This window comes from Pezoporus flaviventris, unplaced genomic scaffold (genome assembly GCF_033815535.1).
Source record: "Pezoporus flaviventris isolate CSIRO_AGI_PZ_B2104156 unplaced genomic scaffold, CSIRO_AGI_Pfla_v1 ptg000449l, whole genome shotgun sequence".
In the NCBI taxonomy this organism is placed as follows: Eukaryota; Metazoa; Chordata; class Aves; order Psittaciformes; family Psittacidae; genus Pezoporus; species Pezoporus flaviventris.
Window position 1 is genome coordinate 1 of NW_026892996.1, and position 27,785 is coordinate 27,785.

At 66.2% G+C, this 27,785-nt stretch overlaps 4 protein-coding genes and 1 non-coding gene across 5 annotated transcripts; 3 read left to right on the forward strand and 2 right to left on the reverse strand.

The window, feature by feature from the left end:
• Positions 1 to 311: 311 nt before the first annotated feature.
• On the reverse strand, positions 312 to 11,225 carry SMARCC2 (SWI/SNF related, matrix associated, actin dependent regulator of chromatin subfamily c member 2; the record flags this gene model as incomplete). Its single annotated transcript, XM_061443616.1, has 27 exons — positions 11,091 to 11,225; positions 10,849 to 10,968; positions 9,930 to 10,015; positions 9,696 to 9,777; positions 9,526 to 9,618; positions 9,362 to 9,431; positions 8,732 to 8,801; positions 8,566 to 8,641; positions 8,352 to 8,483; positions 7,867 to 7,976; positions 7,633 to 7,757; positions 7,478 to 7,537; positions 7,336 to 7,373; positions 7,103 to 7,233; positions 6,952 to 7,023; positions 6,761 to 6,874; positions 5,682 to 5,835; positions 5,473 to 5,565; positions 5,151 to 5,270; positions 4,990 to 5,052; positions 2,945 to 3,203; positions 1,978 to 2,139; positions 1,827 to 1,891; positions 1,163 to 1,292; positions 915 to 1,081; positions 702 to 836; positions 312 to 612 (listed from the first exon to the last, which is right to left on the reverse strand). Coding segments are annotated over exons 1-27 (3,139 nt in total), but the record flags the coding sequence as incomplete, so codon positions are not given.
• A 274-nt stretch (positions 11,226 to 11,499) lies between these two features.
• Positions 11,500 to 11,581, forward strand: TRNAS-CGA (transfer RNA serine (anticodon CGA)). The gene has a single exon. It is a non-coding gene; the product is annotated as a tRNA-Ser (tRNA).
• A 611-nt stretch (positions 11,582 to 12,192) lies between these two features.
• On the reverse strand, positions 12,193 to 18,397 carry RNF41 (ring finger protein 41). The gene is made up of 6 exons (XM_061443618.1): positions 18,349 to 18,397; positions 16,412 to 16,524; positions 14,031 to 14,302; positions 13,309 to 13,444; positions 12,873 to 12,976; positions 12,193 to 12,546 (listed from the first exon to the last, which is right to left on the reverse strand). Exons 2-6 carry the CDS (start codon positions 16,499 to 16,501, stop codon positions 12,195 to 12,197), a joined length of 954 nt encoding a protein of 317 aa, XP_061299602.1. The 5' UTR covers positions 16,502 to 16,524; positions 18,349 to 18,397; the 3' UTR covers positions 12,193 to 12,194.
• A 1,696-nt stretch (positions 18,398 to 20,093) lies between these two features.
• Positions 20,094 to 22,044, forward strand: NABP2 (nucleic acid binding protein 2). Its single transcript, XM_061443613.1, has 6 exons — positions 20,094 to 20,206; positions 20,280 to 20,418; positions 21,025 to 21,096; positions 21,166 to 21,247; positions 21,716 to 21,782; positions 21,888 to 22,044. Exons 1-6 carry the CDS (start codon positions 20,128 to 20,130, stop codon positions 22,013 to 22,015), a joined length of 567 nt encoding a protein of 188 aa, XP_061299597.1. The 5' UTR covers positions 20,094 to 20,127; the 3' UTR covers positions 22,016 to 22,044.
• A 397-nt stretch (positions 22,045 to 22,441) lies between these two features.
• SLC39A5 (solute carrier family 39 member 5) lies at positions 22,442 to 27,098 on the forward strand. The gene is made up of 10 exons (XM_061443612.1): positions 22,442 to 22,754; positions 22,846 to 22,984; positions 23,089 to 23,263; positions 24,046 to 24,215; positions 24,304 to 24,444; positions 24,571 to 24,619; positions 24,724 to 24,903; positions 26,176 to 26,256; positions 26,336 to 26,526; positions 26,942 to 27,098. Exons 1-10 carry the CDS (start codon positions 22,447 to 22,449, stop codon positions 27,089 to 27,091), a joined length of 1,584 nt encoding a protein of 527 aa, XP_061299596.1. The 5' UTR covers positions 22,442 to 22,446; the 3' UTR covers positions 27,092 to 27,098.
• Positions 27,099 to 27,785: the final 687 nt, after the last annotated feature.

Below are 27,785 nucleotides of genomic sequence, written 5' to 3' on the forward strand. Positions count from 1 at the left end.
TCTCCCCTCCATCCCCCTCTTGTCCTGCTCCATCCCCCCCCACCCATCCCCCCTCACCCCACTCCATCCCCCCTTATCCCGCTCCATCCCCCCCCTCCATCCCCCGTTATCCCCCTCCATCCCCCCTTGTCCCCCTCTATCCCCCTCATCCCGCTCCATCCCCCCTTATCCCACTCCATTCCCCCCCCATCCCTTCTTACCCCCCTCCATCCCCCCTCACCCCCATCCATCCCCCCCTTGTCCCGCTCCATCCCCCCTCATCCCCCTCCATCCCCCCCCATCCATTCCCCCCTCACCCCCCCCATCCTCACCGTGGGGTGCCAGTGGCTGCTGGGGGGGGCCGCCGGGCAGCGCGGGCCCCACGGGCTCAGCGGGTGCCACCATGGTGGGCGCGGGCGGTGCCGCCAGCGGGTGCGCGGTGGGGGCCATGGGGGCTCCGGTGGGGCCGGGCAGGGGCTGGGGGGCTCCGGGGGGCAGCGGCGGCGGCGGCTGCTGCTGCTGCTGCTGCAGGTGCTGGAAGTGCTGCTGGCGCGCCCGCATCTCGGCGTACTTGAGCTGCTCCATGTGGAAGGCCTGCCGGTCGGCCAGCAGCTGCTGCCGCTGGTATTCCAGCTGGGAATAACGTTGGGAGGGGGTCAGCAAGGCGGGGGGGGGTGGAAAAGGGACCCCCCCCCCCCCCATCACCTCCCAGCCCCGCTCACGGCCTCGCGCTCGCGGTCCATGATGGTCTCGAGCTCCTCGAAGTGCCGCAGTTTGATCTCCAGCTTCTTCATCTGCGTCTCCACCAGCAGCGCCACCAAGGACTTGATCTTGCGCTCCTCCACGGCCGCCAGGTGCTGCGGGGGGGGCGGTCAGACCCACATCCACCCCCCATACACACAACACACACACAGAACCCCCCCCCAGCCCCTCACCTTGGCCTTCACCGCGGCAGCAGCCAGCGCGGCGGCGGCCGCCGTGGACAGGTTCCCCTCGCCGATGTCCCGCTCCACCTTGGCCTTGCGCTCGCCTTCGGGCTCCGCTGGCTCCTTGGGGCCCTCCTCGGGGCCCTCCTTGGGCTCCTTCTCCTTCTCGGGCTCCCCTGCGTGGGACGGGGGCCGTGGCAATGGGGCAGGGCCATGGGGGGGGTGCGGCCCCGGCTCCAGCTCTGCCCCACGCTCACCTGCGCCGTCAGCATCGCCCTTGTCCGGCTCCTTCTCGCCCTCCGCCTCCTTCCCCTTCTCCTCCTCCTTCTTGGGGGCCTCCCCCGGCTTCTCCTTCACCTCCTCCTCGGGGGCTCCATCACGGGGCTCCTGGGGGGGATGGATGGAGGGAGGAGATCAGGTCCTGCCCCATCCCTGCCCCATTCCCTGCCCCATCCCTAACCCCATCCCTACCCCATTCCCTGTCTCATCCCTAACCCTATCCCTGCCCCATCCCTATCCCATTCCCTGCCCCATCCCTACCCCATTCCCTGCCCCATTCCCTAACCCCATCCCTGCCCCATTCCCTGCCCCATCCCTATCCCATTCCCTGCCCCATTCCCTAACCCCATCCCTGCCCCATTCCCTGTCTCATCCCTAACCCTATCCCTGCCCCATCCCTATCCCATTCCCTAACCCCATCCCTGCCCCATTCCCTCCCCCATCCCTATCCCATTCCCTGCCCCATTCCCTAACCCCATCCCTACCCCATTCCCTGCCCCATTCCCTAACCCCATCCCTGCCCCATTCCCTGCCCCATTCCCTGCCCCATCCCTATCCCATTCCCTGCCCCATTCCCTAACCCCATCCCTGCCCCATCCCTATCCCATCCCTGCCCCACAACCCCCCTGGTCCAGCCCCCACCTTCGCCTCCTTCTTCTCCTCGGCCGGCTGCGCCTCTGCCCGTGCCTCCTCAGCACCGCTCTCCTCTGTGGGGCAGGATGGGGGGGGGGCACAAGGGCAGGGTCAGGGCCGTGCCCCCCCCCATGCCCTCCCCCCACGGCTCTGGGCTCACCCCCACGCTCGGGCTCGTCGGCGGCGGTGCCGGCGATGCCGCTGCTCTCGAGGCCGAAGGCCGGGTCAGCCTTGCCGGTCACCTTGGCCGCCTCCTCCACCTTGCGCACGTGGGCCTCCACCAGCGCCGTGGGCACCTCCTCCTTCATCCTGGAGAACTCCTCTGTGGGGCAGAGACCCCATGGGAGGGGGGGCTCCCCGCAGGCCTCGCCCCATCGCCCCTCCAGGGCCCGGCTCTTTCCCCATAGGGCTTCTTCCCTACAGGGCTCTTCCTGCCTCCCCAGCGCATCCCTGCCCCCCTGCAGGGTTCCCTACACGCTGAGACCCTCTCCCCATAGACCCTGCCCCTCTCCCCATAGACCTTCCCATCTCCCCACAGACCCTGCCCCTCTCCCCATAGACCTTCCCATCTCCCCACAGACCATGCCCCTCTCCCCACAGACCTTGCCCGTCTCCCCAAAGACCTTGTCACATCTCCCTGCACAACTTCCTATAGGACTCATCCCATCTCCCCACAGAAGTCCCCCTAGAACCCATTCCCATCTTGCTACAGGCCCCATCTCCCTGCAGGACTGCCTATAGGTGTCTGCCCATAGGACCTACCATGTCTCAGAACACTTCCCCTGTCTTCCTATAGGACTCATCCCTCATCCCATAGCACTCATCCCTCATCCCATAGCACTCATCCCATCCTTCTACAGCATTCCTGTAGCACTCATCCCATCCTTCCACAGATCTCATCCCTCTCCCTACAGGACTCATCCCTCATCCCATAGCACTCATCCCATAGCACTCACCCCTCATCCCATAGCACTCATCCCATAGCACTCACTCCTAATCCCATAGCGCTCATCCCATAGCACTCATCCCATCCTTCCGCAGCCCTCCCACAGCTCTCACCCCTCTCCCTATGGGCCTCATCCCCCCCTAACCCATCCCTCTCCCCATCCTGCTCCCCGCTGCGTTACCCAGCGCGGACTTGGCGGCGGCGGAGGCCACGCGGGGGTCCACGACGGAGGCCAGGAAGGCCACGGTGCTCATGACGGGGTTCCCGGACTGGCTGAAGGGGATGGGCTGGAAGGCCAAGGGCCCCAGCGACGCCTCCGAGTCCTCCAGGTACGGGTCCTCGATGGGCAGGCGCAGGAAGTGCAGGATGCACTCGTCCTGCGTGCGGCTGCCCACGTGCTCCGACACCTTGTTCCAGTCGTCCTTGTACATCTCCAGCGCCTGCAAGGGGGGCAACGGAACCGTTACCCCAGCGGTGCTTGGGGGGGGCAATGGGGTGCAATGGAACCGTTACCCCAGCAGTGCTTGGGGGGGCAATGGGGGGCAATGGAACCGTTACCCCAGCGGTGCTTGGGGGGGGCAATGGGGGGCAATGGAACTGTTACCCCAGCGGTGCTTGGGGGAGGCAATGTGGGGCAATGGAACCGTTACCCCAGCGGTGCTTGGGGGGGGCAATGGGGTGCAATGGAACCGTTACCCCAGCGGTGCTTGGGGGGCAATGGAACTGTTACCCCAGCAGTGCTTGGGGGGCAACGGAACCGTTACCCCAGCGGTGCTTGGGGGGGGCAATGGGGGGCAATGGAACCGTTACCCCAGCGGTGCTTGGGGGGGGCAATGGGGTGCAATGGAACCGTTACCCCAGCTAGTGCTTGGGGGGGCAATGGGGTGCAATGGAACCGTTACCCCAGTGGTGCTTGGGGGGGCAATGGGGGGCAATGGAACCGTTACCCCAGCGGTGCTTGGGGGGGGCAATGGGGGGCAATGGAACTGTTACCCCAGCGGTGCTTGGGGGAGGCAATGTGGGGCAATGGAACCGTTACCCCAGCGGTGCTTGGGGGGGGCAATGGGGTGCAATGGAACCGTTACCCCAGCGGTGCTTGGGGGGCAATGGAACTGTTACCCCAGCAGTGCTTGGGGGGCAACGGAACCGTTACCCCAGCGGTGCTTGGGGGGCAATGGGGTGCAATGGAACTGTTACCCCAGCAGTGCTTGGGGGGGGCAATGGGGGGCAATGGAACTGTTACCCCAGCGGTGCTTGGGGGGGGCAATGGGGGGCAATGGAACTGTTACCCCAGCGGTGCTTGGGGGGGGGCAATGGGGGGCAATGGAACTGTTACCCCAGCGGTGCTTGGGGGGCAATGGAACTGTTACCCCAGCGGTGCTTGGGGGGCAATGGAACCGTTACCCCAGCGGTGCTTGGGGGGGCAATGGGGTGCAATGGAACCGTTACCCCAGCGGTGCTTGGGGGGGGCAATGGGGTGCAATGGAACCGTTACCCCAGCGGTGCTTGGGGGGGGCAATGGGGTGCAATGGAACCGTTACCCCAGCGGTGCTTGGGGGGGGCAATGGGGGGCAATGGAACTGTTACCCCAGCGGTGCTTGGGGGGGGCAATGGGGGGCAATGGAACTGTTACCCCAGCGGTGCTTGGGGGGGGCAATGGGGGGCAATGGAACTGTTACCCCAGCGGTGCTTGGGGGGCAATGGAACCGTTACCCCAGCAGTGCTTCGGGGGGGCAATGGGGGTCAATGGAACCGTTATCCCATCAGTGCTTGTGGGGGGGGGTCAATGGCCCCGTTATCCCCCCAGTGCTTGTAGGGGTGTCAATGGGGTGCAATGGCCTCGTTATCCCCCTCAGTGCATCCCCCTCAATGGGATGCAATGGTCCCATTATCCCCCCCCAGTGCTTGTGGGGCTGTCAATGGGGTGCAAGGGCCCTGTTATCTCCCCAGTGTCTTTGGGGAGGGGGTCTAAGGGGTGCAATGGCCCTGTTATACCCCCAATGTCTTTGGTGGGGGGCAAAGGGATGCAATGGCCCCGTTATCCCCCCAGTACTTGTGGGGCTGTCAATGGGGTGCAATAGCCTCGTTATCCCATCAGTGTTTTGGGGGGGGGGAGGTCAATGGGGTCCTTTGTCGCTGTTATCCCCCCAGTGCCTGCAGGACGCAGTTGGGGGGGGGTGTGAGTTCAATGGGGTCCCCTATACCCCCCCCTCCCACCCCATTCACCTCCAGCAGCAGCAGCGTCTCCTGCTCCGTCCACTCCCGCGTGGCGCTGGCGGCCGCTTTGCTCTATGGGGATGGAGATGGGGCAGGGGGGGGGGCTGAGCGCTGGTTGGGGGGGGGTGTCCTGGGTGGGTGGGGGTCAGGGTGTTGGGGGGGGGGGGCACCTTGGCAGGGACGTTCCTCTTGCTGTACATGTCCGTGCGGAGCCCGAAGTTCTGCAGCTCCGCCGGCTTCTCCTTGCCCTTGTCGGGGAAGTTGAGCATCTGCTGCGCGGCCGCGCTCTGCTGTGGGGCAGGGGGGACACACACAGGGGACACTGGGCACGGCGCCGTGGGGAGGACGCTGCTCCCATCGCGCCCCATTGAAACCTCAGTGCCCCCCCCCCTTTGCTCCATGGGGCAGGGCTGCATGCGGGGCGCGAGGGGGAGGAGGGAAGGAGCCTTCCTCGGGGGCCGGCCCCCCCCCGCCCCCCCGGGAGCCGCTCACCAGCTCCGGCTTCCCCTTGGTGGGCTCCGGGCCCAGCTCCTCCAGGTCTTTGCTCTTGCGCCCGGTCTTGGCCTCGCCGTCGCTCTGCCGGCCCTGGGGCACGAGGGAAGCTGTGCGACCCCCCACCCCCCCCACCGGCCCCACCCCCACCCCCGGGGGCAGGCAGAGGAGGGGAGGATGCAGCCGAACCCCCCCCCACCAGCACCCACCTGGGGGGTCTTGGGCTGCAGCGGCACCAGCCCCGAGGGGGTGTCAGCCAGGACGTGGAAGTGGGAGGTGGGGGGCGGCCCCATGGGGGTGGGCCGGCTCTCGGCGTCCACTTGGTAGTTGATGAGGCCCCACTGCTCCAGGAAGGCGTGGACCCTGCGGGGAAGCGGCCTCAGCGCCCAACGGCTCCCGATGGATCCCACGGATCCCCATGGATGCCAATGGACCCCAATAGATCCCATGGATGCCAACGAACCCAAATGCCAATGGATACCCATGGATGCCAATGAATCCCAATGGATACCCATGGATGCCAATGAATCCCAATGGATGCCCATGGATCCCAATGGATGCCCATGGATGCCAATGTTTCCCATGGATGCCAATGGATGCCCATGGATGCCAATGGATCCCAATGGATCCCTACAGATCCCATGGATGCCAACGGATCCCATGGATGCCAATGGATGCCCATGGATTGCATGGATGCCAATAGATCCGAATGAAAGCCCATGGATGCCAACGGATCCCAAAGGATGCCCATGGATCCCAATGAATGCCCATGGATCCCACAGGTACCAATGGATGGCCATGGATGCCAGCGGATCCCAATGGATGCCCATGGATCCCACAGATGCCAATGGATGGCCATGGATCCCACAGATGCCAATGGATGCCCATGGATCCGAATGAATGCCCATGGATCCCACAGATGCCAATGGATGGCCATGGATCCGAATGAATGCCCATGGATCCCACAGACGCCAATGGATGGCCATGGATCCGAATGAATGCCCATGGATCCCACAGACGCCAATGGATGCCCATGGATCCCAATGGATGCCCATGGATCCCACAGATGCCAATGGATGCCCATGGATCCCACAGATGCCAATGGATGCCCATGGATCCCAATGAACGCCCATGGATCCCACAGATGCCAACAGATGCCCATGGACGGCAGTGGATCCCAATGGATGCCCATGGATCCCACAGATCCCAATGGATGCCCACGGATAACCAACGGGTCCCATGGACGCCACTGGGTCCCAGCGGCTCGCGCCGGATGCCGGGGCCCTACCGCATGATGGCGCAGACGTCGCCGGCCAGGTTGCGGCGGCAGGCGGTGGAGGTGAGGTACTCCTGCGGGTTGAGGCGGTACGTGTCGATCATGAAGTTCCGGTAGGCCAGGTAACTGCGGGCGAACGGGGGCCTCAGCACCGGCGCCGCGGGCACCGCGGGCACCGGCGGCACCGAGCTTCCGGGCCTCACATCTCCGGGGTCTTGGATTTGTTCTTCCCATTGAAGAACTCGGGCAGGGCTCGGCGCTCGATGGCGTGGACGCTGCGGAGAGGGGAGCGTCAAGGAGGGCCCGGGGGGGTCCCCAGCACCACCCTCACCCCCATCCAGGATTGGGCCCTACCTGTTGTAGTCGAACCAGGCGGCGTAGCTGGGGATGATGATGTGATGGGTCTGCTCCGTCACGTTGTCCTCGTGCAGCTCCGGGTTCTTGGCCTGCTCCCCCTTGCTCCCGGTGCCGTTCTCCTCCTCGTCCTGCCCCAGACCAGCACCGCCTGAGCCCCTTCGCTGAGGGACCCTCCCCGTCCCTCACGCAGGGCAGGATGAGGCCCCAGCAGCCGCAGGAGCCCCGCTCACCTTCCCGGCCGTCTCCATGCTCTCATCCTCCTGCTCATCTGGAATGGGGGCGAACAGGGATGGGTTGGGGGGGTGGGGAGCTATGGGGCTGGGGGGGGAGGGGGTCCTGCCCCACTGCTCATCCCCGCTGGCTCCCACTCACCCAGGTCTGTCATGGTCCCCCCCTTGACGGGCGCAGACTCCGAGTCCTTCTTGGTGTTCACTGCGGCAAAGGGAAGCGGTGCTGAGCACCCCCAACCCGTGCTGGTGACCGGAGCCGAGGGGTGGTGGGGGGCACCCCATGGGCCCCCCACGGACCTGTCTTGGGCAGGGTGACCTCCTCCACGTTGGGCACGGGCGAGGGCTCGTCCATGTCCTTGGTCAGATCCTCCTGCTCCTCCTCGCGGTGCCCCCGCTTGGACTTGGTGTAAGGGGTGGAGGGGCTGCGAAGGGACAAAGAGAGACCCCCCCCCATGGCCCCATCACCACCAGAGCCCCCCCCCCACCCTTCAGGGCCCTGCCCCTCCTGTCCCCCCCCCCCCGGGGGCTCACCCCTTCTTCGCGTTCTTCTTCTTGGCCTCGGGGGTGGGCGAGGGCGAGCGCTTGCGCTTCTTGTAGTTGCCCCCCTTCTTGTCCCTGCGGTCCGAGTCGGGGCTGTTCACCTGGGGGGGGGGTGTCAGGACATGGGGGGGGTCACTGTGGCCAAGCAGAGACCCCCCCATCCCCATAGCACCCCCTCATCCCCATAGCACCCCCCCATCCCCATAGCAACCCCCAACCCCATAGCATCCCCCCCATCCCCATAGCACCCCCCCATCCCCATAGCATCCCCCCCATCCCCATAGCAACCCCCCAACCCCATAGCACCCCCCCATCCCCATAGCATCCCCCCCATCCCCATAGCACCCCCCCATCCCCATAGCACCCCCCCATCCCCATAGCATCCCCCCCCATCCCCATAGCATCCCCCCCATCCCCATAGCACCCCCCCATCCCCATAGCACCCCCCCATCCCCACAGCATCCCCCCCCACCGACCTCATCCGTCAGGGTCTTGGCCGAGATCTTCTTCCTGCGGGCGCCGGGGCTCTTCTCGTCCTGCACCTCGTAGTCCTCCTCATTCATCCACTCATTGAAGGTGTCCGTGTCCAGGATCCACTTGGCATGGACCTGAAGGGGGGGGCTGCAGCCTCCATCCTGGCACCGGTTTGGGGTGGGGGGGGAGCACAGCAACAGGGATCCCCCCCGTTACCTTCCGGGGCTTCTCCGGGGTCGGAGCATCCTCAACGGAGGCTTCGATTTCGCTGGCGGGGATCCAGGTGTCGTAGCTGGGGGGCAATGGGGGGGGGGACACCCAATGGGCAGAGAGGGGGCCCTCGGGCTCCATCCACGCCAACCCCCCCCCCGTCACCCCTCACCTGTCAGGGTAATAGCCCCAGTGCAGCAGGACCTGTTTGTCGCGCTTCATCACGGGCCGGACCCACTCCTCTGCGGGACAACGGGGCTGAGCACCCGCAGCACCCATAGGACCCATAGCACCCACAGCACCCATAGCACCCACAGCACCCATAGCACCCACAGCACCCATAACGCCCATAGCACTCACAGCATCCACAGCAGCTGCAGTACTCACAGCACCCACAGCACCCTCAGCACCCATAGCAGCAGCCATAACAGCACCCATACCAGCACCCATACCAGCAGCCATAGCAGCCATAGCACCCACAGCATCCTCAGAAACCCCAGCACCCATAGCAGCAATAGACCTCACAACACTCACAGCACTCACAGGACCCCTAGCACCTCCAGCACCCATAGCAGCCATAGTCCCCATAGCACCCCCAGCACCCATAGCACCCCCAAGACCCATAGCAGCCATAATACCCATAGCACCCCCAGCACCCATAGCACCCCCAGCACCCATAGCACCCCCAGCACACAGCCACAGCACCCATAGCAGCCACAGCACCCATAGGCAACCCCCAGCACCCATAGCAGCACCCATAGCACCCCCAGCCCCGCTCCCACGGGGGTCCCCCCACACCCACCCTCCTCCAGGTTCCCGGGCACGGGGCACACGATGTGGGAGGCGCTGCTCTTGTCCTCGGTCACGGTGCCCTGTGGGGTGGGGGGGGACGACAAGGTTGGGGGGCTGGAGGAGGGGGGGGCGTTGGGTGCAGGCCCCATAGGGACCCCCCCCGGTGCCACGGACCTGGTGCCTCTTGACGATGTCCTTGAGCTTGCTCAGCAGCTTGGGCTCCAGCTCCTGCTGCAGGAAGATGTTGGGCCGGGCCAGGCAGTTGTTCTATGGGGGGGGGGGGAAGGATGGTGCTGAGCAATGGGGTCACGGTGAGGGGGGGGTCCGGGGGGGCCGGGTCTGACCTGCACCAGGCTCTTCTCGATGGTCATGAACATCTCCACGTTGCGGTCCATGCGCGACGGGTTCTGGAAATCGAAACGCCGCCTTGTTGGGAGACAAGAGGGAGGCAGTGAGAGCCCCAGCTCCGGCCCGGGGGGGGGCACGGCCACGGCCCAGCCCCATTGGGGTCCATAGGGCAGGGCGGGGGGCACGGCCACGGCTCAGCCCCATTGGGGTCCATGGGGGGGGGCACTCACCAGCCTTGGTCACTCTTGAACTTGTAGGCAGCGGCCAGGATGTGGCACAGGGACCCCCCCGCCTTGAAGTCCAGGAAGCATTTGATCTGCAGGGGGGAAGAAAGGGGGCATGGGGGGGTGGGGGCCAGCCCCACATCTATGGGGCACTGCTCCTGCCCCATTGGGGAGCACTGTCTCAATGGAGGTGGGACCCATGGGAGTCCCCTGCTCATTGGGTGTCACTGAGGGGACTGTCCCTGAGGCATCAGTGGGGTCTCATCCCCCACCTATGGGGCATTCCCCCCTATCCCAACAGGTGTGGGACCCACGGGAGTCCCCTGCTCATTGGGAGTCACCTGGAGCATCAACAGGGCCTCACCCCCATCTATGGGGCACTGTCCCTGCCCCATGGCCCGGGCCCTGTCCCAGTGGGGGTGGGCCCCATAGCAGTCCCCTGGAGCATCACTGGGGCCTCACCCCTCATCTATGGGGTACTGCCCCTGCCACCCCTCATCTATGGGGTACTGCCCCTGCCCCATTTGGGGGTAGGACCCATGGGAGTCCCCTCCTCATTATGGGGGGGCTGTCTCTGGAGCATCACTGGGGCCTCACCCCTCATCTATGGGGCACTGCCCCTGCCCCACTGGGGGGTAGGACCCATGGGAGTCCCCTCCTCATTATGGGGGGGCTGTCTCTGGGGCATCACTGGGGCCTCATCCCCCATCTATGGGGCACTGCCCATGCCCCATAGGGGGACCCTGCCCCAATAGGGGTGGGACCCATGGCAGTCCCCTGGGCCATCACTGCGGCCTCACCCCCCATCTGTGGGGCACTGCCCGCGGCTGAGGCCCTGTCCCCCCCCAGCATCCCCATGGCCATCACCGGGGCCTCCGCCGGCCCCGCTCCGGGGGCGCTGCCGTTAGCGGTGCCGGGCGCTCACCGGGAGCTTGGTGAGCGGCGCGTTGCTGACGTGCTTCCCGAACACCTCCTCCTGGAACTGCAGCAGCTGCACCACGAGGCTCGACAGGGACTTGTTGGTGGGGGGCTCGGCCTGGATGTACTGCGGGCACCGGGGCCTCCGCTCACCGACGGCAACGGCAATGGCGGCCGGGCCCGGTGAAGCGAGCAGCGCCCCCGCGCTCCGTTCACCCCCCCCCCCGGTTCTCCCGGCGCCCTTTTTACCTTCTTGTAGTTCTTGCCCAGCCACAGCCGGACGTTGTCGAACTGGCTCACGGTGTCCGAGGCCTCGTAGTACTTCACGTTGGGGCCGCCGTCCTTCTTCCGCACCGCCATCTTGGAGCGGGGCCGCCTCCTCCCCGCCGCCGCCGCCGCGCTGCAACGCCCCCTAGCGGCGACGCAAAGCACGCACGCGTTGTAGCGCCCCCTGCCGGCTCCTCCACACCTCGCACGCATCACCCCCCCCCCCGCCAAAACCGCTCCCGTTTCTCCGCGGTGCTCCCCGGTGTTTCCCGTTATCCCGGTGGGAACGGGAGCGATGGAACGGGAGCGATGGGGGCAAAGGATGGGAGCGGGTGGGGGGGGATGCGGTGGGAGCGGCTCTAGGCGGAGCGCGGCGGAGGGAGGCGCGGGAGTCACGGTGGCCGAGTGGTTAAGGCGTTGGACTCGAAATCCAATGGGGTTTCCCCGCACAGGTTCGAATCCTGTCCGTGACGCGACCCGTTCCTTTTCTTTTTTGGGGGGCTTAACGATGGAACCCCGCATCCAAACCTTGTTCTTTTCAATGCGGGACACCGTAAAACGGGGAGACCACCCCCCACCACCACCACTGACCCTCAGCATCGCTCTCGGGAGCACGGAGCTAAAGGAAGGAGAACGCCGTTTATTGATGGCTGCAGCCCCGTGCCCACCGGGGGAGGAAATCCGGTTAAACCCAACCGAAACGGCCAATAAATTAAAAGGTCCCGAGGGGAACGGGGGGGTGGGAGCCAGCCCCCGAGCCCTGGGACCGGCCCCCGAGGCCCCGGGACCGGCCGGGGGCCGGTCCCGGGGCCTCGGGGGCCGGTCCCAGGGCTCCAATCAGCGCCAACCAAGAGAAGGGCAAAGCCAAACCGGACCCACGGGCACTGAAGGAAGAGCAGAGAGAACGGGAGCCACCCAAGGGGTGCATGCACGGAGCGAGGGTGCTGAGCCCCCCGCCCCCCTTTTGGCTTGGGGAATCCAGAGGGAGATGGGTCCAGCGCCCACAAGTCCTTGGAAGCGAAAGGATGGAGATGAAAGGGCTGAGGACCACGAGGATGGAGGCGGCTCCATCACCATGGGGTTCCTTCAGATCTCCTCCACGCCGTGAGCGAAGATCATGACGAGCCCCGGCTCGAGGACCATGTCCTCGCCCATGTGCTGGTTCTCGCAGGCCATCACCACCACGGCCTGCTTGCCGGGGATGCGCTTGGCCACGTAGTTCTCGTAGTAGCGCCGGTTCATTTGCCGCGTCTCCAGCGTGGCCAAGCCTTGGGGCCAGTTGCGCTCGTGCGCGTTCTCGATGAGCTCGTTGGTGATGGACGGGGGGCACCCGCTCTCCACCAGCGAGCGCTTGATGACGGCCTGGAGCACGGCGTCCGGCGTGGAGATCATCCCCCCCCAGCGCGTCACCCGCGCCGGCTGCAGGGAGTTCACCCACCTGCGGGCACAGCGCGGGCAGGATCAGTGCCCGCGGCTCTGCTGCCGTAGGGCATCACGGAGCGGAGCATTCCCCTGGCATGGGGCAGCCAAACCGGCTCCGGTCACCCACCACGAGCTTCCCTCGCCTCCAACCTGAACCCGGGCCAGGTTGAACTCATCACCTCTTGTGTCCCCCCCCACCCTGCACGCAGCTAACGGGGTCAGAAGCTGCTTCCTTCCCAAAGAAGCTTTGGATGCAAGTGGGAAGCTGCGGATGCTCCATGGTGCCAGCAGCTCCCGGCACCAATCCTGCTCCCCAGCACCCCTTGAATCCCGAGCACTTACTCCAGGATCTCGTTGTACTCAATGGTCTCCTCCAGGTTCTGCAGGTTGGGGTTCACGCTGCGGATGGCGCGCATGTAGGCCTTGAGCAGTTGGATGTCCCTCTTCTGCAATGACATCGGGGGGGGGAACGGGGACGGGACCTTCCCATCGTCACTGCTGGGCCACGAGGTGCCCCCACGGCACCCCCAGCCACCTCCTTCACCCTGGGGTCCCTGTGGGCATCCCTATGGACATCCCTGTGGGCATCCCTGTGGGCACCCCTATGCGCACCTCTATGGGCATCCCTATCTGCATCCCTGTGGGCATCCCTACATGCACCTCTATGGGCATCCCTGTGGGCATCCCCATGGACATCCCTGTGGGCATCTCTATGGACATCCATATGGGCATCTCTGTGGGCATCCCTGTGGGCATCCCCTGGCACACATGGACCCACCTGCTCTGCCAGTTGGTGCTTGTGCTCAGCTGAGGTCTTCTCCAGCTCAGCGATCCTGGTCTGCTGCTGCTGCACCACGGATCGCAAGTGCTTGATGCAGTTGTGGTTGGGGAGCTCATCCTTGGGCATTTCCAAGCTGGGGAGGAGGACGGGATGAGGAGAAGGGGAGGGAGTTACACAGCAGAGCACTCAGTTACACAGCAGAGCACTCAGCATTGCCACGGGAACAGGCTCCAGGATGAATCCAGCCAGGAGATGCTGGAAGCTGGGATGGGTGCAGGAGCACCGGCTCCCTGCAGGGGAGGAGCTATGGCAGGCAATGGGGACGCTCCAGAGCTCCCCCCACACCCGAACCTCCTCCATCCGAGCTCGGCTGGGCCCCAAGCTGATCCATCCATGCATCCTGCCTGGATGCTCACTGCACATGGGTGGGATGAGGACGGGCACCAAGTGCTCCCACCGGAGCTGAAATGGCTCTGGATGGATCCAGGAGCCGGGCAGCCTGGGGCTTCCACCCAGCACTACAAAGGACGGGGTCCCCTCCACCACAACCATCCCATCGGAACCATGGCCCCAGGGCCCGGTTTGGGTTGGAACGGACCCTACATGAATGCAGGGAGCAAGAGGCCGGGCTCACGTCCCACCCCCTTCCACCCAACCTGAACCCCCCGGCACCGGGAGCACCCCGAGCCCTGCGCTGCGGGTGCTGGGTGCCGGCTCACCCGCAGCCCTGCTCGCAGGTGACGGGGCGCTTGGGGTTGTGCTCGCAGTCGTTGAGGTGAGCCATGAGGTTGTCGAGGCGCACGACGGCCGTGCAGCCGAAGACGGCGTTGTCGCAGGTGATCTGCAGCTTGGAGAGCATGTTCCGCATGATGCGCGGCACGGGCCGCAGGTGAGCCACCGTCACCACGCTGCGGTCCACGGGGCACGTCTGCTGCTGCGAGAACCACTGCGTGATGCAGGCGTTGCAGAAGGCGTGCTCGCAGTGGGGAGCCTGCAGGAGCAAGGGCAGCGGTGACGGAGGGCACCGGAGCATCGCTGAATGAGGACTGGAGCATCACCGAGTGAGCACCAGAGCATCGGTGAATGAGGACCAGAGCATCACTGAGTGAGGACCAGAGCATCACCGAGTGAGCACCAGAGCATCGCTGAGTGAGGACCAGAGCATCACCGAGTGAGCACCAGAGCATCGGTGAATGAGGACCAGAGCATCACCGAGTGAGCACCAGAGCATCGCTGAGTGAGGACCAGAGCATCACCGAGTGAGCACCAGAGCATCGGTGAATGAGGACCAGAGCATCACTGAGTGAGCACCAGAGCATCACCGAGTGAGCACCAGAGCATTGCTGAATGAGGACTGGAGCATCACCGAGTGAGGACCAGAGCATCACCGAGTGAGGACCAGAGCATCACCGAGTGAGGACCAGAGCATCACCGAGTGAGGACCAGAGCATCACCGAGTGAGGACCAGAGCATCACCGAATGAGGACCAGAGCATCACCGAGTGAGGACCAGAGCATCACCGAGTGAGGACCAGAGCATCACCGAGTGAGGACCAGAGCATCACTGAGTGAGCACCAGAGCATCGCTGAGTGAGCACCAGAGCATCACCGAGTGAGGACCAGAGCATCACTGAGTGAGGACCGGAGCAGCATTGGATCATTGATCCAGAGGATCAGAGCATCAGTGGATCATTGAGCCAAAGGATGAAAGCATCACTGGATCACTGACCCAGATGATCAGGGCATCACTGGATCATCGATCCAGAGGATCAGCAGCATTGGATCATCGATCCAGAGGATCAGAGCAGCATTGGATCATTGATCCAGAGGATCAGAGCAGCATTAGATCATCGATCCAGAGGATCAGAGCAGCATTGGATCACTGACCCAGAGGATCAGGGCATCATTGGATCATTGATCCAGAGGATCAGAGCAGCATTGGATCATTGATCCAGAGGATCAGAGCAGCATTGGATTATTGATCCAGAGGATCAGAGCACCATTGGATCATTGATCCAGAGGATCAGAGCATCAGTGGATCATTGATCCAAAGGACCAGAGCACCATTGGATCACTGAGCCAGAACATCAGAGCATCATCATGGAGTCGGATCAGAGCATCACTGGACCACTGACCCAACTGGGCTGGAAAAGAGCCTGAAGACCAAATGCAAGCCTCACGTCAGGAAGCGCAGGGACAGGACAAGGGCTGACGGGATCAAACCGGAGCAGCTGAACCCCATGCACAGAGCCTCGATGCCCACACGGAGGAGCGAGAGCCCCACCAGCAGCAGAGCTCTCCCTGCCCCGGATCAGGAGGTGGCCATCACCCTCCATGCCCCCAGCCACATGGAGCATTCCCAGAGCAGCTCCCGGTGCTGCTCCCGCTGGGAAGGGGCACAGGTGATGGGCTGGGCCGAGCCGAGCGTTCCAAAGGTCACCTCCCTCTATTGACACAGCTGAGCCCTGCTCCCGCTGCCAGGAACAGGGAATGATGGGGAAACCCATCCCAGGCTTCTCCCTTCCAGCCCCTTCCTTCCTTACCTTCCACTGCCCCAAAGCAGGAGCAGGGGCACTGGGAACCCATGGGGCTCAGGGCATCCAGAGCTCCGGAGCCTGAGACAGTGTCCCTATGGGTCACACCCACAGCAGTGTCCCTATGGATCGCACCCACAGCAGTGTCCCTATGGATCGCACCCACAGCAGTGTCCCTATGGATCACACCCACAGCAGTGTCCCTATGGGTCACACCCACAGCAGTGTCCCTATGGGTCGCACCCACAGCAGTGTCCCTATGGATCACACCCACAGCAGTGTCCCTATGGGTCGCACCCACAGCAGTGTCCCTATGGGTCGCACCCACAGCAGTGTCCCTATGGGTCGCACCCACAGCAGTGTCCCTATGGATCACACCCACAGCAGTGTCCCTATGGGTCGCACCCACAGCAGTGTCCCTATGGGTCGCACCCACAGCAGTGTCCCTATGGGTCGCACCCACAGCAGTGTCCCTATGGGTCGCACCCACAGCAGTGTCCCTATGGGTCGCACCCACAGCAGTGTCCCTATGGGTCGCACCCACAGCAGTGTCCCTATGGCACGCACCTGCACGGGCTCCTCCAGGACTCCACTGCAGATGGGGCAGATGAGGTCCTCGTCCACATCCCCCTGGAAGCGCGCCACATCGTACCCCATCGCTCAGCACCGCCTCCGGGACCCTGCGCACGCGGACACCGTGGTTACGGGAGCATCCCATGGGGGGGGGGGGGGGGGATGGAGCGGATCCCAGCCCCCCCCATTCCCAAATCCCATCCCAAGGACGCCGTTCCCAGCTGCTCACCCTGGCCTGGAGCCAGCCTCGAGCTCTGCCCCACGGCTTCCCAGCTCCTCCTCCTCCCCCATTCCCAATGGGAAGAGCCATGGGAAAGGAGGTCCCAGCCTCAGCACCAGGAGCAATGGGAACACAGGCACACGGATCCCTCTGGAGGCTCCAACAGGGACACGGCCAAGCCCGTGCCCAAGCTGCTCATGTACCCCCATGGCCTTCCCTTGGGATTCTCCCCCAGGAAAGGGCCCGAATCCCCTCCCCATCCCTTTCGAGGCTGCTCCCAACCCAAGCCCCAGCAGCTCCATTGGGTTCAAGCCCACTTGGACGCTGACTCCAGGAGCATCCCAGTATCCAAAGGGAATTGCACTGAGTGCCACCTCTTCAGAGCCACATTCCCAATCCCAACATGATCCTGGGAACAAGGACCCTGGCGAGACACTCGCATGCCTGCATTCATATCCAGTGGGAAAAGGCTTTCAGAGGGGAGACTGCGATGGGATCGGGGGCAGCTCTGCGCTGTGAGGGTGGTGGGACATGGGATGGGATGGACTGGGATGAGGAGCGGGATGAGGAGCGGGATGAGGAGCGGGATGAGGAGCGGGATGAGGAGCGGGATGAGGAGCGGGATGAGGAGCGGGATGAGGAGCGGGATGAGGAGCGGGATGAGGAGCGGGATGAGGAGCGGGATGAGGAGCGGGATGAGGAGCGGGATGAGGAGCGGGATGAGGAGCGGGATGAGGAGCGGGATGAGGAGCGGGATGAGGCCCTTTTCCCCCTTCTCTTCCTTCCCTTTTCCTGGTGCTCCGGCTCCAGCCTCACTGCTGCCGACTGGGACCTTCTTGGCCGGGGCCCTTTGGGTGCTGCTCCTCCCAAGAGCACCAAGGGCTGGACGGGACGGGAGAGGAAGCGCTCTGGCATTCCATGGACATCCCATGTTGGACACCCCAGCCCTTTCCCAAAGCTTCCCAGAAGCCCTTGGGGAGCAGAGCGGAAAGGGGAAGGCACCGCCCGGGAATGCTGCGGATGCTGCCCTGGAAGAGGCCCGGATCCAAGGGGAACGGGGACAGCTCCGCACCGGGAGCGACCGAGCCAACCCCGCCGGCATTCCCGCCGTGAGGAAGCAGGACCCATCTCCAGGGGCTCACACACAGGCTTCCCCCCAGGCACGTCCCAGGATTCCTTTGGGAATCCACTGCGCCCCGCAGAGCATTCCAAGCCCTGGGAATTCCTCCGCCTCTTCCCGGGGGGCTCTTCCCAGCAATTCCCGCTTTGGGAAGCACTGGAGAGCTTCGCATTCCCAAGGCCACTGCTCCACGGGGAGATTCCCAAACCAGTTCCGTCGCATGCCCACCACCACCGTGAAGCATCCCATAATAACAGGGGCTGGAGGAGCTTTATGGTCCCTTCCCAGGGAAAGCATTCCAGGATTCCATGATTCAGGCAGGGCTGGATGGGTTCAACCCTGCCCGTGCCTCGGTGCCGGAGCTGCTCCCATAGGGAACAACGACGCCAAGGAGCCAAGTCCCGGGCAGGAGCGCTTTGGGAGCCCCTGGCGCTGGAATTCCATGGAATCCTTTGGGATTTGAGGCTCTTCCTTGGGAGCTGCTCCAGCAGCGGGCTTGGATCCCCATGTAAACGCTGGAGCATTCCCAAGGGCTCCATGGGGAGGGAGGGGGTGCCCACCGCATCCCGATGGATAACGGGAAGGGCTTACCTTGCGCGGCAGAATTCCCGGCGGAGCGGCGCGGGGCAGGGCCGCGCTCCCAAAGGCCCATCTTTTCCCTTCGCCTCCTCCGCAGCTCCCGGCGCCCTTCCTGGAATGCCGGGAGCAAGGAACGGGAATGGGATGGGAAGGCTCCGCTCCTGCAGGAGCCCAGGCGCCTTCCCGAGCGCTCCATGAGCGGGGAAGGGACGTTGGGAGCTGCCTCCTCATCCCTCTTGTCCCGTTGGAATGGGAAGAACACAGCTCCCACCCCCCCCCCAGGCTCAATGCAACCAAGCCCTTGAGGGAAACCCCCCCTTTGGGTGCTCCCAATGGAACAAACCCCCCTCTGGGTGCTTCCATTGGGAACAAACCCCCCTCGGGGTGCTCCCAATGGGAACAAACCCCCCTTTGGGTGCTCCCATTGGGAATAAACCTCCCCTTTGGGTGCTCCCAATGGAACAAACCCCCCTTTGGGTGCTCCCGTTGGGAACAAACCCCCTTTGGGTGCTCCCGTTGGGAACAAACCCCCCTCTGGGTGCTCCCAATGGGAACAAACCCCCCTCTGGGTGCTCCCAATGGGAACAAACCCCCCTCTGGGTGCTCCCGTTGGGAACAAACCCCCCTTTGGGTGCTCCCAATGGAACAAACCCCCCTCTGGGTGCTCCCAATGGGAACAAACCCCCCTCTGGGTGCTCCCAATGGGAACAAACCCCCCTCTGGGTGCTCCCAATGGAACAAACCCCCCTCTGGGTGCTCCCATTGGGAACAAACCCCCCTCTGGGTGCTCCCAATGGGAACAAACCCCCCTCTGGGTGCTCCCATTGGGAACAAACCCCCCTCTGGGTGCTCCCAATGGGAACAAACTCCCCTCTGGGTGCTCCCGTTGGGAACAAACCCTCTTTGGGTGCTCCCATTGGGAACAAACCCCCCTTTGGGTGCTCCCATTGGGAACAAACCCCCCTTTGGGTGCTCCCGTTGGGAACAAACCCCCTTTGGGTGCTCCCATTGGGAACAAACCCCCCTTTGGGTGCTCCCGTTGGGAACAAACCCCCTTTGGGTGCTCCCGTTGGGAACATCCAAGACCCTGCCCCCCCCCCATGTCCCCTCCCCCCCCTCACTCCGGGGCCTTCACCCCTGGGACCGGCGGGGACGGGGCCCCCCCCCCCCCGCGGCGCTTCCGGACCCCGGGGGAGCAACAACGGGGGCGGAGCCACCCCCCCTCCCCCACCAACCCCCCCCAACCGGGCCCGGCCCGGCCCCTCCCCCCCGCCCCGCTCACCGGCTCCCGCCGGGCCCGGCGAGGCCCCCAGCGCCGCTCCGCACCCCCGGAAGCCCCGCCCCGGAAGTGCCGCTCTGCTCCCTCACTCGGTGGGTTTCTTCCCTTAAGTCCCGCCCTTCCGGCACTACCATTGGCTCCCGGCGCCGCTCTCCTGCGAGCTGATTGGCTGCCCGCCGGGGGTGGATGGGACGCTTCCGGGTGTGCCCGCGGTAGCGGCGGCGGCGCGGGGCCAGGTGAGCGCGCGCGGAGCGGAGCGGAGCGGGGCGGAGGGTGCGGGAGCGCCCCCTGGCGGCGGGGCGGAGCCGGCCCCGGTCCCGGTGCCTCCATCCCCGTGTCCCGGTCCCGTATCCGGGTCCCGTATCCCGGTGCCCCATCCCGGTGCCTCCATCCCCGTATCCCGGTGCCTCCATCCCCCGTGTCCCGGTGCCTCCATCCCCGTATCCCGGTGCCCCATCCCGGTGCCTCCACCCCCGTGTCCCGGTGCCCTCCGCAGGGCCCCGTTGAGCACCATGAGCACCGAGACGCTGGTGAAGGACGTGAAACCGGGGCTCAAGAACCTCAACCTCATCCTCATCGTGCTGGAGACCGGTGCGTGCGGGGCGGGGGAGCCCCGGTACCCCCCGTTCCTGTGACCCCCCCCCATCCCGTGATCCCCCCCCAGGGCGGGTAACGAAGACCAAGGACGGACACGAGGTGCGGACGTGTAAAGTGGCCGACAAGAGCGGGAGCATCAACATCTCCGTGTGGGACGACGTCGGGAACCTCATCCAGCCCGGGGACATCATCCGGCTCACCAAGGGGTGCGGGCACCGGGGGCAGAGGGGTCTGTGGGGCAGGGATGGGACCGGGGGTCTGTGGGGCAGGGATGGGATCGGGGTCTGTGGGGCAGGGATGGGATCGGGGTCTGTGGGGCAGGGATGGGATCGGGGTCTGCGGGGCAGGGATGGGATCAGGGTCTGCGGGGCAGGGATGGGATCGGGGTCTGTGGGGCAGGGATGGGATCGGGGTCTGTGGGGCAGGGATGGGATCGGGGTCTGCGGGGCAGGGATGGGACCAGTGTCTGTGGGGCAGGGATGGGATTCGGTGTCTGTGGGGCAGGGATGGGATCGGTGTCTGTGGGGCAGGGATGGGATTCGGTGTCTGTGGGGCAGGGATGGGGACCGGGGGGTACCAGTGTCTGTGCTGTAGGGATGGGGACCGGTGCCTATGGGGTATAGATGGGACTGGGGATACTGGTGTCTGTGGGGTAGGGATGGGGACCGGGGGTACCGGTGTCTGTGGGGCAGGGATGGGGACCGGTGTCCGTGGGGCAGGGATGGGATTGGTGGCTGTGGGGTAGGGATGGGGTCCGGGGGTACCGGTCCCTATGGGGCACCCCTGGCCTGACCCCCCCTTGCCCCCCCCAGGTACGCGTCTGTCTTCAAGGGCTGCCTCACGCTGTACACGGGGCGCGGGGGGGACCTGCAGAAGATCGGAGAGTGAGGACGGGGCCGGGTTTGGGGGTGATGGGGGGTGAAGGGGGGGACCCCACTGACCCCCCCCGTCAGGTTCTGCATGGTCTATTCCGAGGTGCCCAACTTCAGCGAACCCAACCCTGAGTACGCGGCGCAGCAATCGCAGAGCAAAGGGGTGAGGGGGGGCACAGAGAGGATGGGGGGGGCAGAGAGGGGATGGGGGGCACAGAGGGGATGGGGGCGCAATGGGGATGGGGGGCAGAGAGAGGATGGGGGGGCAATGGGGATGGGGGGCACAGGGGATGGGGGGGCAATGGGGATGGGGGGCAATGGGGATGGGGGCACAGAGGGGATGGGGGGCAATGGGGATGGGGGGGCAATGCGGATGGGGGGAACAGGGGATGGGGGGGCAATGGGGATGGGGGGCAATGGGGATGGGGGCACAGAGGGGATGGGGGGCAATGGGGATGGGGGGCAGTGGGGATGGGGGGAACAGAGGGGATGTGTGTGCAATGGGGATGGGGACACAGAAGGGATGGGGGGGCACAGGGGATGGGGGTCACACAGTGGGGATGGGAGGGGCACAGGTTGGGGGGGGCACGTATCTGGCCCCACACTGTGGGTGCCCCCATCTCCCCCCCAGGCCCAGAACGAAAGCGCGGCCCCGGCCCCCCCCCAGACGAGCCAAGGCCCCCCCGCGCCCCCCCCGGGTAGGTCCCACATCCCCTTCCCCCCCCTTTCCTTGTCCCCCCCCCCCCCCCCGCCCCCAGCTCCCATCCCGCTGCCTCCTCCCCCTCCCTCTGCTCCTCTTGCAGCCCCCGAGGGCCAGAACGGGAACGGGGCCCCCCCCGCGCACCCCCCCAGCGGCCGCATCACCCGCAGCCAACCCGGGCACCCCCCGCTCAGCAACGGCAAAGAGACGCGGAGGAGCAGCAAGAGATAACGGGGCCCCCCCGCCCCACCCCTGCCTTGTGGGGGGGTTAATAAAGGTTGAGCCCCTGCCGCCGCCTCTGCCCCATTGCAGGCTCCATCCCCGCACCGCGCCCTTTAAGACCCCCCCCATCCATGCGTGGCCCCTCCCTGATGGGAGCAGCCCCACGGTGACCCTTGCCCCCCCCCGGGTTGGGTGCAGCGAACGCGGTGCAGGTGAGCAATGGGGGGGGTGATACCGGTACCGCGGAGCGATGGGGGGGGACCACGCACCCCAAGTTGGGGGGGGGGGAGGCAGCACTGGGGGCTATGGGGCGGTGATGGAGGGGTCGCAGCCCCATGGATTGGGGGGGGGGGGGGGGGTGGCAGCGCCGTTCTCCCCCCCAATGGTCAAACATTAACCGGGCCCCCCCCCCTCCCCTCCGCGTTGTCCCCGCAGCCCCCATGGGCGGCCGCGGGCTCCTGGTGCTGCCGCTGCTGCTGGCGCTGGGGAGCGCGGAGCACGGGGGGTACCTGCGGCGCCTCTTCGGGCACTACGGGGGGGCCAACGGGACGCTGCCGTCCGAGGGCCTGGCGCGGCTGCTCGGGAGCCTGGGGCTGGGCCGGGTGCGGGTGGTTCGCATCCAGCACGAGGAGCTGGGCCACGGCCACGTCAGCCACCTCGACCTGCTCGAGGTGCAGGAGGAGCGGCACCGCCACCGCCACCCGCTATGGGAGCACGGCGGGGACCCGGCCACCCCGGCCCCCGGCAGGTACCGCGGCCCCATCCGGCCCCGATCCCCCCCTTCCATTCCCTTCCCTTCCGCGCTGCTCCGTGGACTCACCCCGCGCTCTGCCCCGCAGCCCCCGACCCACCCGGGCTCAGAGCACCCTGAAGCCGGGACCCACCGAGAACCGTGGGGCCCCCCCGGTGCCGGGGCTGAGCCTGCTCGGGAGGGTCCTGGGCTTGGAGCCCTCCGGCGCTGAGCACCCGAACCACGACGTGAGCAGGGATCCGGGGGGGTTGGGGGGGGGTTCGGTGTCACCATGGGGGGGACCCCCCCCCTTGTGTCCCCCCCCCATGGCCGCTCATTGCCGGCCCCACAGTGCCTCAACGTGAGCCAGCTCCTGGTGAGCGTGGGGCTGGAGGCGGCGGCGCAGCTCACCCCGGAGCAGTTCTCGCTGCTCTGCCCGGCCCTGCTCTACCAGATCGACAGCAGGGTCTGCATCCAGCACAGCGACGACGTGGAGCTGCCCCCGCCCGGGGGGGGCCCGTGGGCAGGTAACCCCCACACCGGGGCCCTGACCCTGCCCCCCGGTCCCTCATCACCCACCCCTGCGGCCCCTGTACGGGCAGCTCCATCCTGTGATGCCCCATCCCTGCATCCACCAGGGTCTGGTCCCTGAGCCCCTGGTCCCCCATCATCAGCTGGACCCAGCGTCCCCATCCCGGGCTCCCCCACCCCTCCATCATCATTCCTGCATCTTGTCCCACCCCATCCTGCATCCCCACGTTCCTCCCTTTCCCCATGCCCCAGCACCCCATGTCCCATCCCGTACCTGCAGCCCCATCCTCAGGTCCCCGTGCTCCACATCCCTGCATCCTTCAGTGTCTGGTCCTCGTATCCCTGCACCCTGAGCCTCTGGTTCCCCATCACCTGGACCCTGAGTGCCCTGTACCTGCATCCCCATCCCTGGCTCCCTCACCCCTCCATCATCATCCCTGCATCCTGTCCCCGTTCCCAACACCCCATCCTTCACTGCCCATCCCACATCCCCACCTTCCTCCCTTTCCCCATGTCCCAGCACCCCATGTCCCATCTCTGGCTCCCCCGTACCTGCAGCCCCATCCTCAGGTCCCTGTACTCCCCATCCCTGCATCCCCCCGGGTACGGTCCCCGTGTCCCTGCACCCTGAGGTCCAGGTCCCCCATCACCTGGGCCATGTGGGCTCTGTCCCTGCATCCCCATCCCTGGCTCCCCCGCATCCCCCCCGTCTCCTGTGCCCCGTCCCCGCACCCCCACGTTCCTCCCTTCCATCCCCGGCTCCTGCCCCGTCCCGCAGCGCTGGGCTGGGCGCTCTTGGCCGTGGCCTTCATCAGCCTCCCGTCGGCGGGGGCCGTGGCTCTCGTCCCGCTCCTGAGCCGCAGCTTCTTCCGCTCGCTCCTCGCCTTCCTGGTGGCCTCGGCCGTGGGGACGCTCTGCGGGGACGCCCTGCTCCACCTCTGGCCCCACGTAGGTACCGGAGCCCCCCGCGTTACCGGGGCCGCACGGGGAGGGCACCGGAGGCACCGGCTCTGAGCCGCGCATCCCCGGTGCCCAGGCGCAGGGGCAGCACCCGGAGGCGGCGGAGGCGGCTCCGGGACCCGCGGTGCTGCAGGGGCTGGCGGTGCTGGGCGGAATTTACCTCCTCTTCCTGCTCGAGCTGCTCCTGGGGATGCTGCGCCGGAGCCGCGAGGCCGCGGTGAGGGCCGGAGGCACCGGGGGTTGAGCGGGGGTGGGGGGCTTGGGGCTTCCCCCCCCCCCCCCCCACTCCTCACCACCACCGGGTCCGGCTCCGCACCCGACCCCTCGGTGGTGCCTTCAGCAGGGAGCGACCCCGGATGCAGGCGCTGGGGTCCTGGCGCCGTTAAGAGGAGGTAAAACCGCCCCCCCCCCCCCCCCCCCCCCCCCCCGCTCCGGTACCGAGCAGCGGCCCCGGTCCCCGAGCCCACCCCCGGTCCCCCCCCCCCCCCCATGGCAGGGGCTGAGCCGCGGCCGGCGGCCCCGGAGGCAGAGCTGGAGCTGATGCCCCGCGGGGCCCCCCCCCACCACGGACACTCCCACGGCCCCGCGCTGCCCCCCAGCCCCGCGGCCGCAGACGTGGTGTGGATGGTGGTGCTGGGAGACGGGGTCCACAACCTGACCGACGGGCTGGCCATCGGTGAGGGGCATGCGTGGGGATAAGGGAGGCACGGGGGTAGGGATGTACGGGGGTAGGGATGCACAGGGATAGGGATGCACGGGGATAGGGATGCACAGGGATAGGGATGCACAGGGATAGGGATGCACAGGGATAGGGATGCACGGGGATAGGGATGCACAGGGATAGGGATGCACAGGGATAGGGATGCACGGGGATAGGGATGTATGGAGGCACGGGGATAGGGATGCACAGGGATAGGGATGTATGGAGGCACGGGGATAGGGATGCACAGGGATAGGGATGTATGGAGGCACGGGGATAGGGATGCACAGGGATAGGGATGCACGGGGGTAGGGATGCACAGGGATAGGGATGCACGGGGATAGGGATGTATGGAGGCACGGGGATAGGGATGCACAGGGATAGGGATGCACGGGGGTAGGGATGTACGGGGGTAGGGATGCACGGGGGTAGGGATGCACAGGGATAGGGATGTACGGGGGTAGGATGCACGGGGGTAGGGATGCACAGGGATAGGGATGTACGGGGGTAGGGATGTACGGGGGTAGGGATGCACGGGGGTAGGGATGCACGGGGATAGGGATGTATGGGGATAGGGATGTATGGAGGCACGGGGATAGGGATGCACAGGGATAGGGATGTATGGAGGCACGGGGATAGGGATGCACAGGGATAGGGATGCACGGGGATAGGGATGTACGGGGGTAGGGATGCACAGGGATAGGGATGCACGGGGATAGGGATGCACGGGGATAGGGATGTATGGAGGCATGGGGATAGGGATGCACAGGACAACGGATGCACAGGACAACGGATGCACGGGGATAGGGATGCACAGAGACAGGGATGCACAGGGATAGGGATGTATGGAGGCACGGGGATAGGGATGCACAGGACAATGGATGCACAGGACAACGGATGCACAGGACAACGGATGCACAGGGATAGGGATGCACAGAGACAGGGATGCACAGGGGTAGGGATGTATGGAGGCACGTGGATAGGGATGCACAGGATAGGGTTGCACAGTGATAGGGATGCACAGGGACAAGGGATGCAGAAAGGATAAGGATGCAGGGGATGGGGATGGGGGACAGGGATGCACAGGAGGAGGCATGCATGGCTATAGGGAGGCACAGGGATAAGGATACACAAGGATAGGGATGCACAGGTGTAAGGATGCTCAGGGACAAGGGATGCACAGGTACAAGCGGTACCTGGGGCACCGGGGGCCGGGCAGGTCCGGCCTCAAGCTCCCTCTTCCCGCAGGTGCCGCCTTCTCGCACAGCATCCCCAGCGGGCTCAGCACCGCCCTGGCCGTGCTCTGCCATGAGCTGCCCCACGAGCTCGGTATGGTCCTGCCCCCCCCCCCCCAGCCCCCCCGGTGGCCGTGGCCCCCCTCGAGCACCCACGTTCCCCCCCCCCATAGGCGACCTGGCCGTGCTGCTGCAGGCGGGCACGTCCCCGCGCACCCTCCTGCTCCTCAACCTGCTCTCGGCTCTGCTCTCCTGCCTGGGGGCTGCGGCGGGGGCCGCCGTGGGGCAGAGCGCGGCTCATCTCACCCCATGGATCCTCACCCTCACCGCGGGCGTCTTCCTCTACGTGGCTTTGGCCGATATGGTAAGGGGGCAGCGGCGGGGCAGCCGTGGGGCAGTGGTGGGGCAGTGGTGGGGCAGTGGTGGGGCAGCCGTGGGGCAGTGGTGGGGCAGCCGTGGGGCAGCCGTGGGGCAGTGGTGGGGCAGCCGTGGGGCAGTGGTGGGGCAGCCGTGGGGCAGCCGTGGGGCAGCGGTGGGGCAGCCGTGGGGCAGTGGTGGGGCAGCCGTGGGGCAGCGGCGGGGCAGCCGTGGGGCAGTGGTGGGGCAGCCGTGGGGCAGCGGCGGGGCAGCCGTGGGGCAGCGGCGGGGCAGCCGTGGGGCAGTGGCGGGGCAGCCGTGGGGCAGTGGCGGGGCAGCCGTGGGGCAGTGGTGGGGCAGCCGTGGGGCAGCGGCGGGGCAGCGGTGGGGCCGGTGCCGGTGCTGACCCCGCTCTGCCCCAGCTCCCCGAGGCTCTGCGCCGCTCCGAGGACCCCGATGCGGGCTCGTGGGGCCGCTTCCTCCTGCAGAACGCGGGGTTCCTGCTGGGCAGCGGCACCATGATGGGCATCGCCTTGGCCGAGGGCCACGTCCGCGCCTGGCTGCAGCCCTGAGCGGCCCCGCTGCAGCCCCCGGCACCGGGCATCGCCCCCCGCAGCATCCCCGGGGGGTTCATCCCCATCCGGTCCCTGCCTCCCCGCGGGGACGGGAGGGCTCCGGGGCGGACCCCGGCGGCGTTTCCCCTTCTCCGTCCCCTTGGACCGGGGGCCTCGAACAACGGCGTTTTAATAAACGGAACTGATTCAAACGAGGGCGCCGGGTCCCGGTTCCCCCCCCCCCCGGTACCCCCTCAATAGGGAGCGAGGAGGACGCGGTTGCCACGGCAACGGCGGGATGCGAGGCCCCGCCTCCATCCGTAACGACCAATCAGAAGAGGAGGCCACGCCCCCCGGCTCTGTCTACAGAGGCGGTGCTGATGCGGGGGGGGAACCCCCAATATAGGGGGTATGAGGGTAAGCACCCCACAAAATGACGTCAGCGATGACATCACCCCCACGCAACACCTCCCTTTCCCAACCGGAGGCACAGAGCGCCCGGTTTGGAGCTGTTATTCCCCCCCCGGAGGTGGGGGCTGCCCAGGGACGGGATTTGGGGGTCCATGAGCAAGGCAGGAGCTGAGCGTCCCCCGATGCCCATTCAGTACCCAGAGGAATCACCGGGGCCACAGGCGTGGTTCCGAGGAGGATGCCCAGGGTTGGGGTGCGGGATGGGCACGGCAGGACCAGGACCGGCTCCGAGCATCATTCC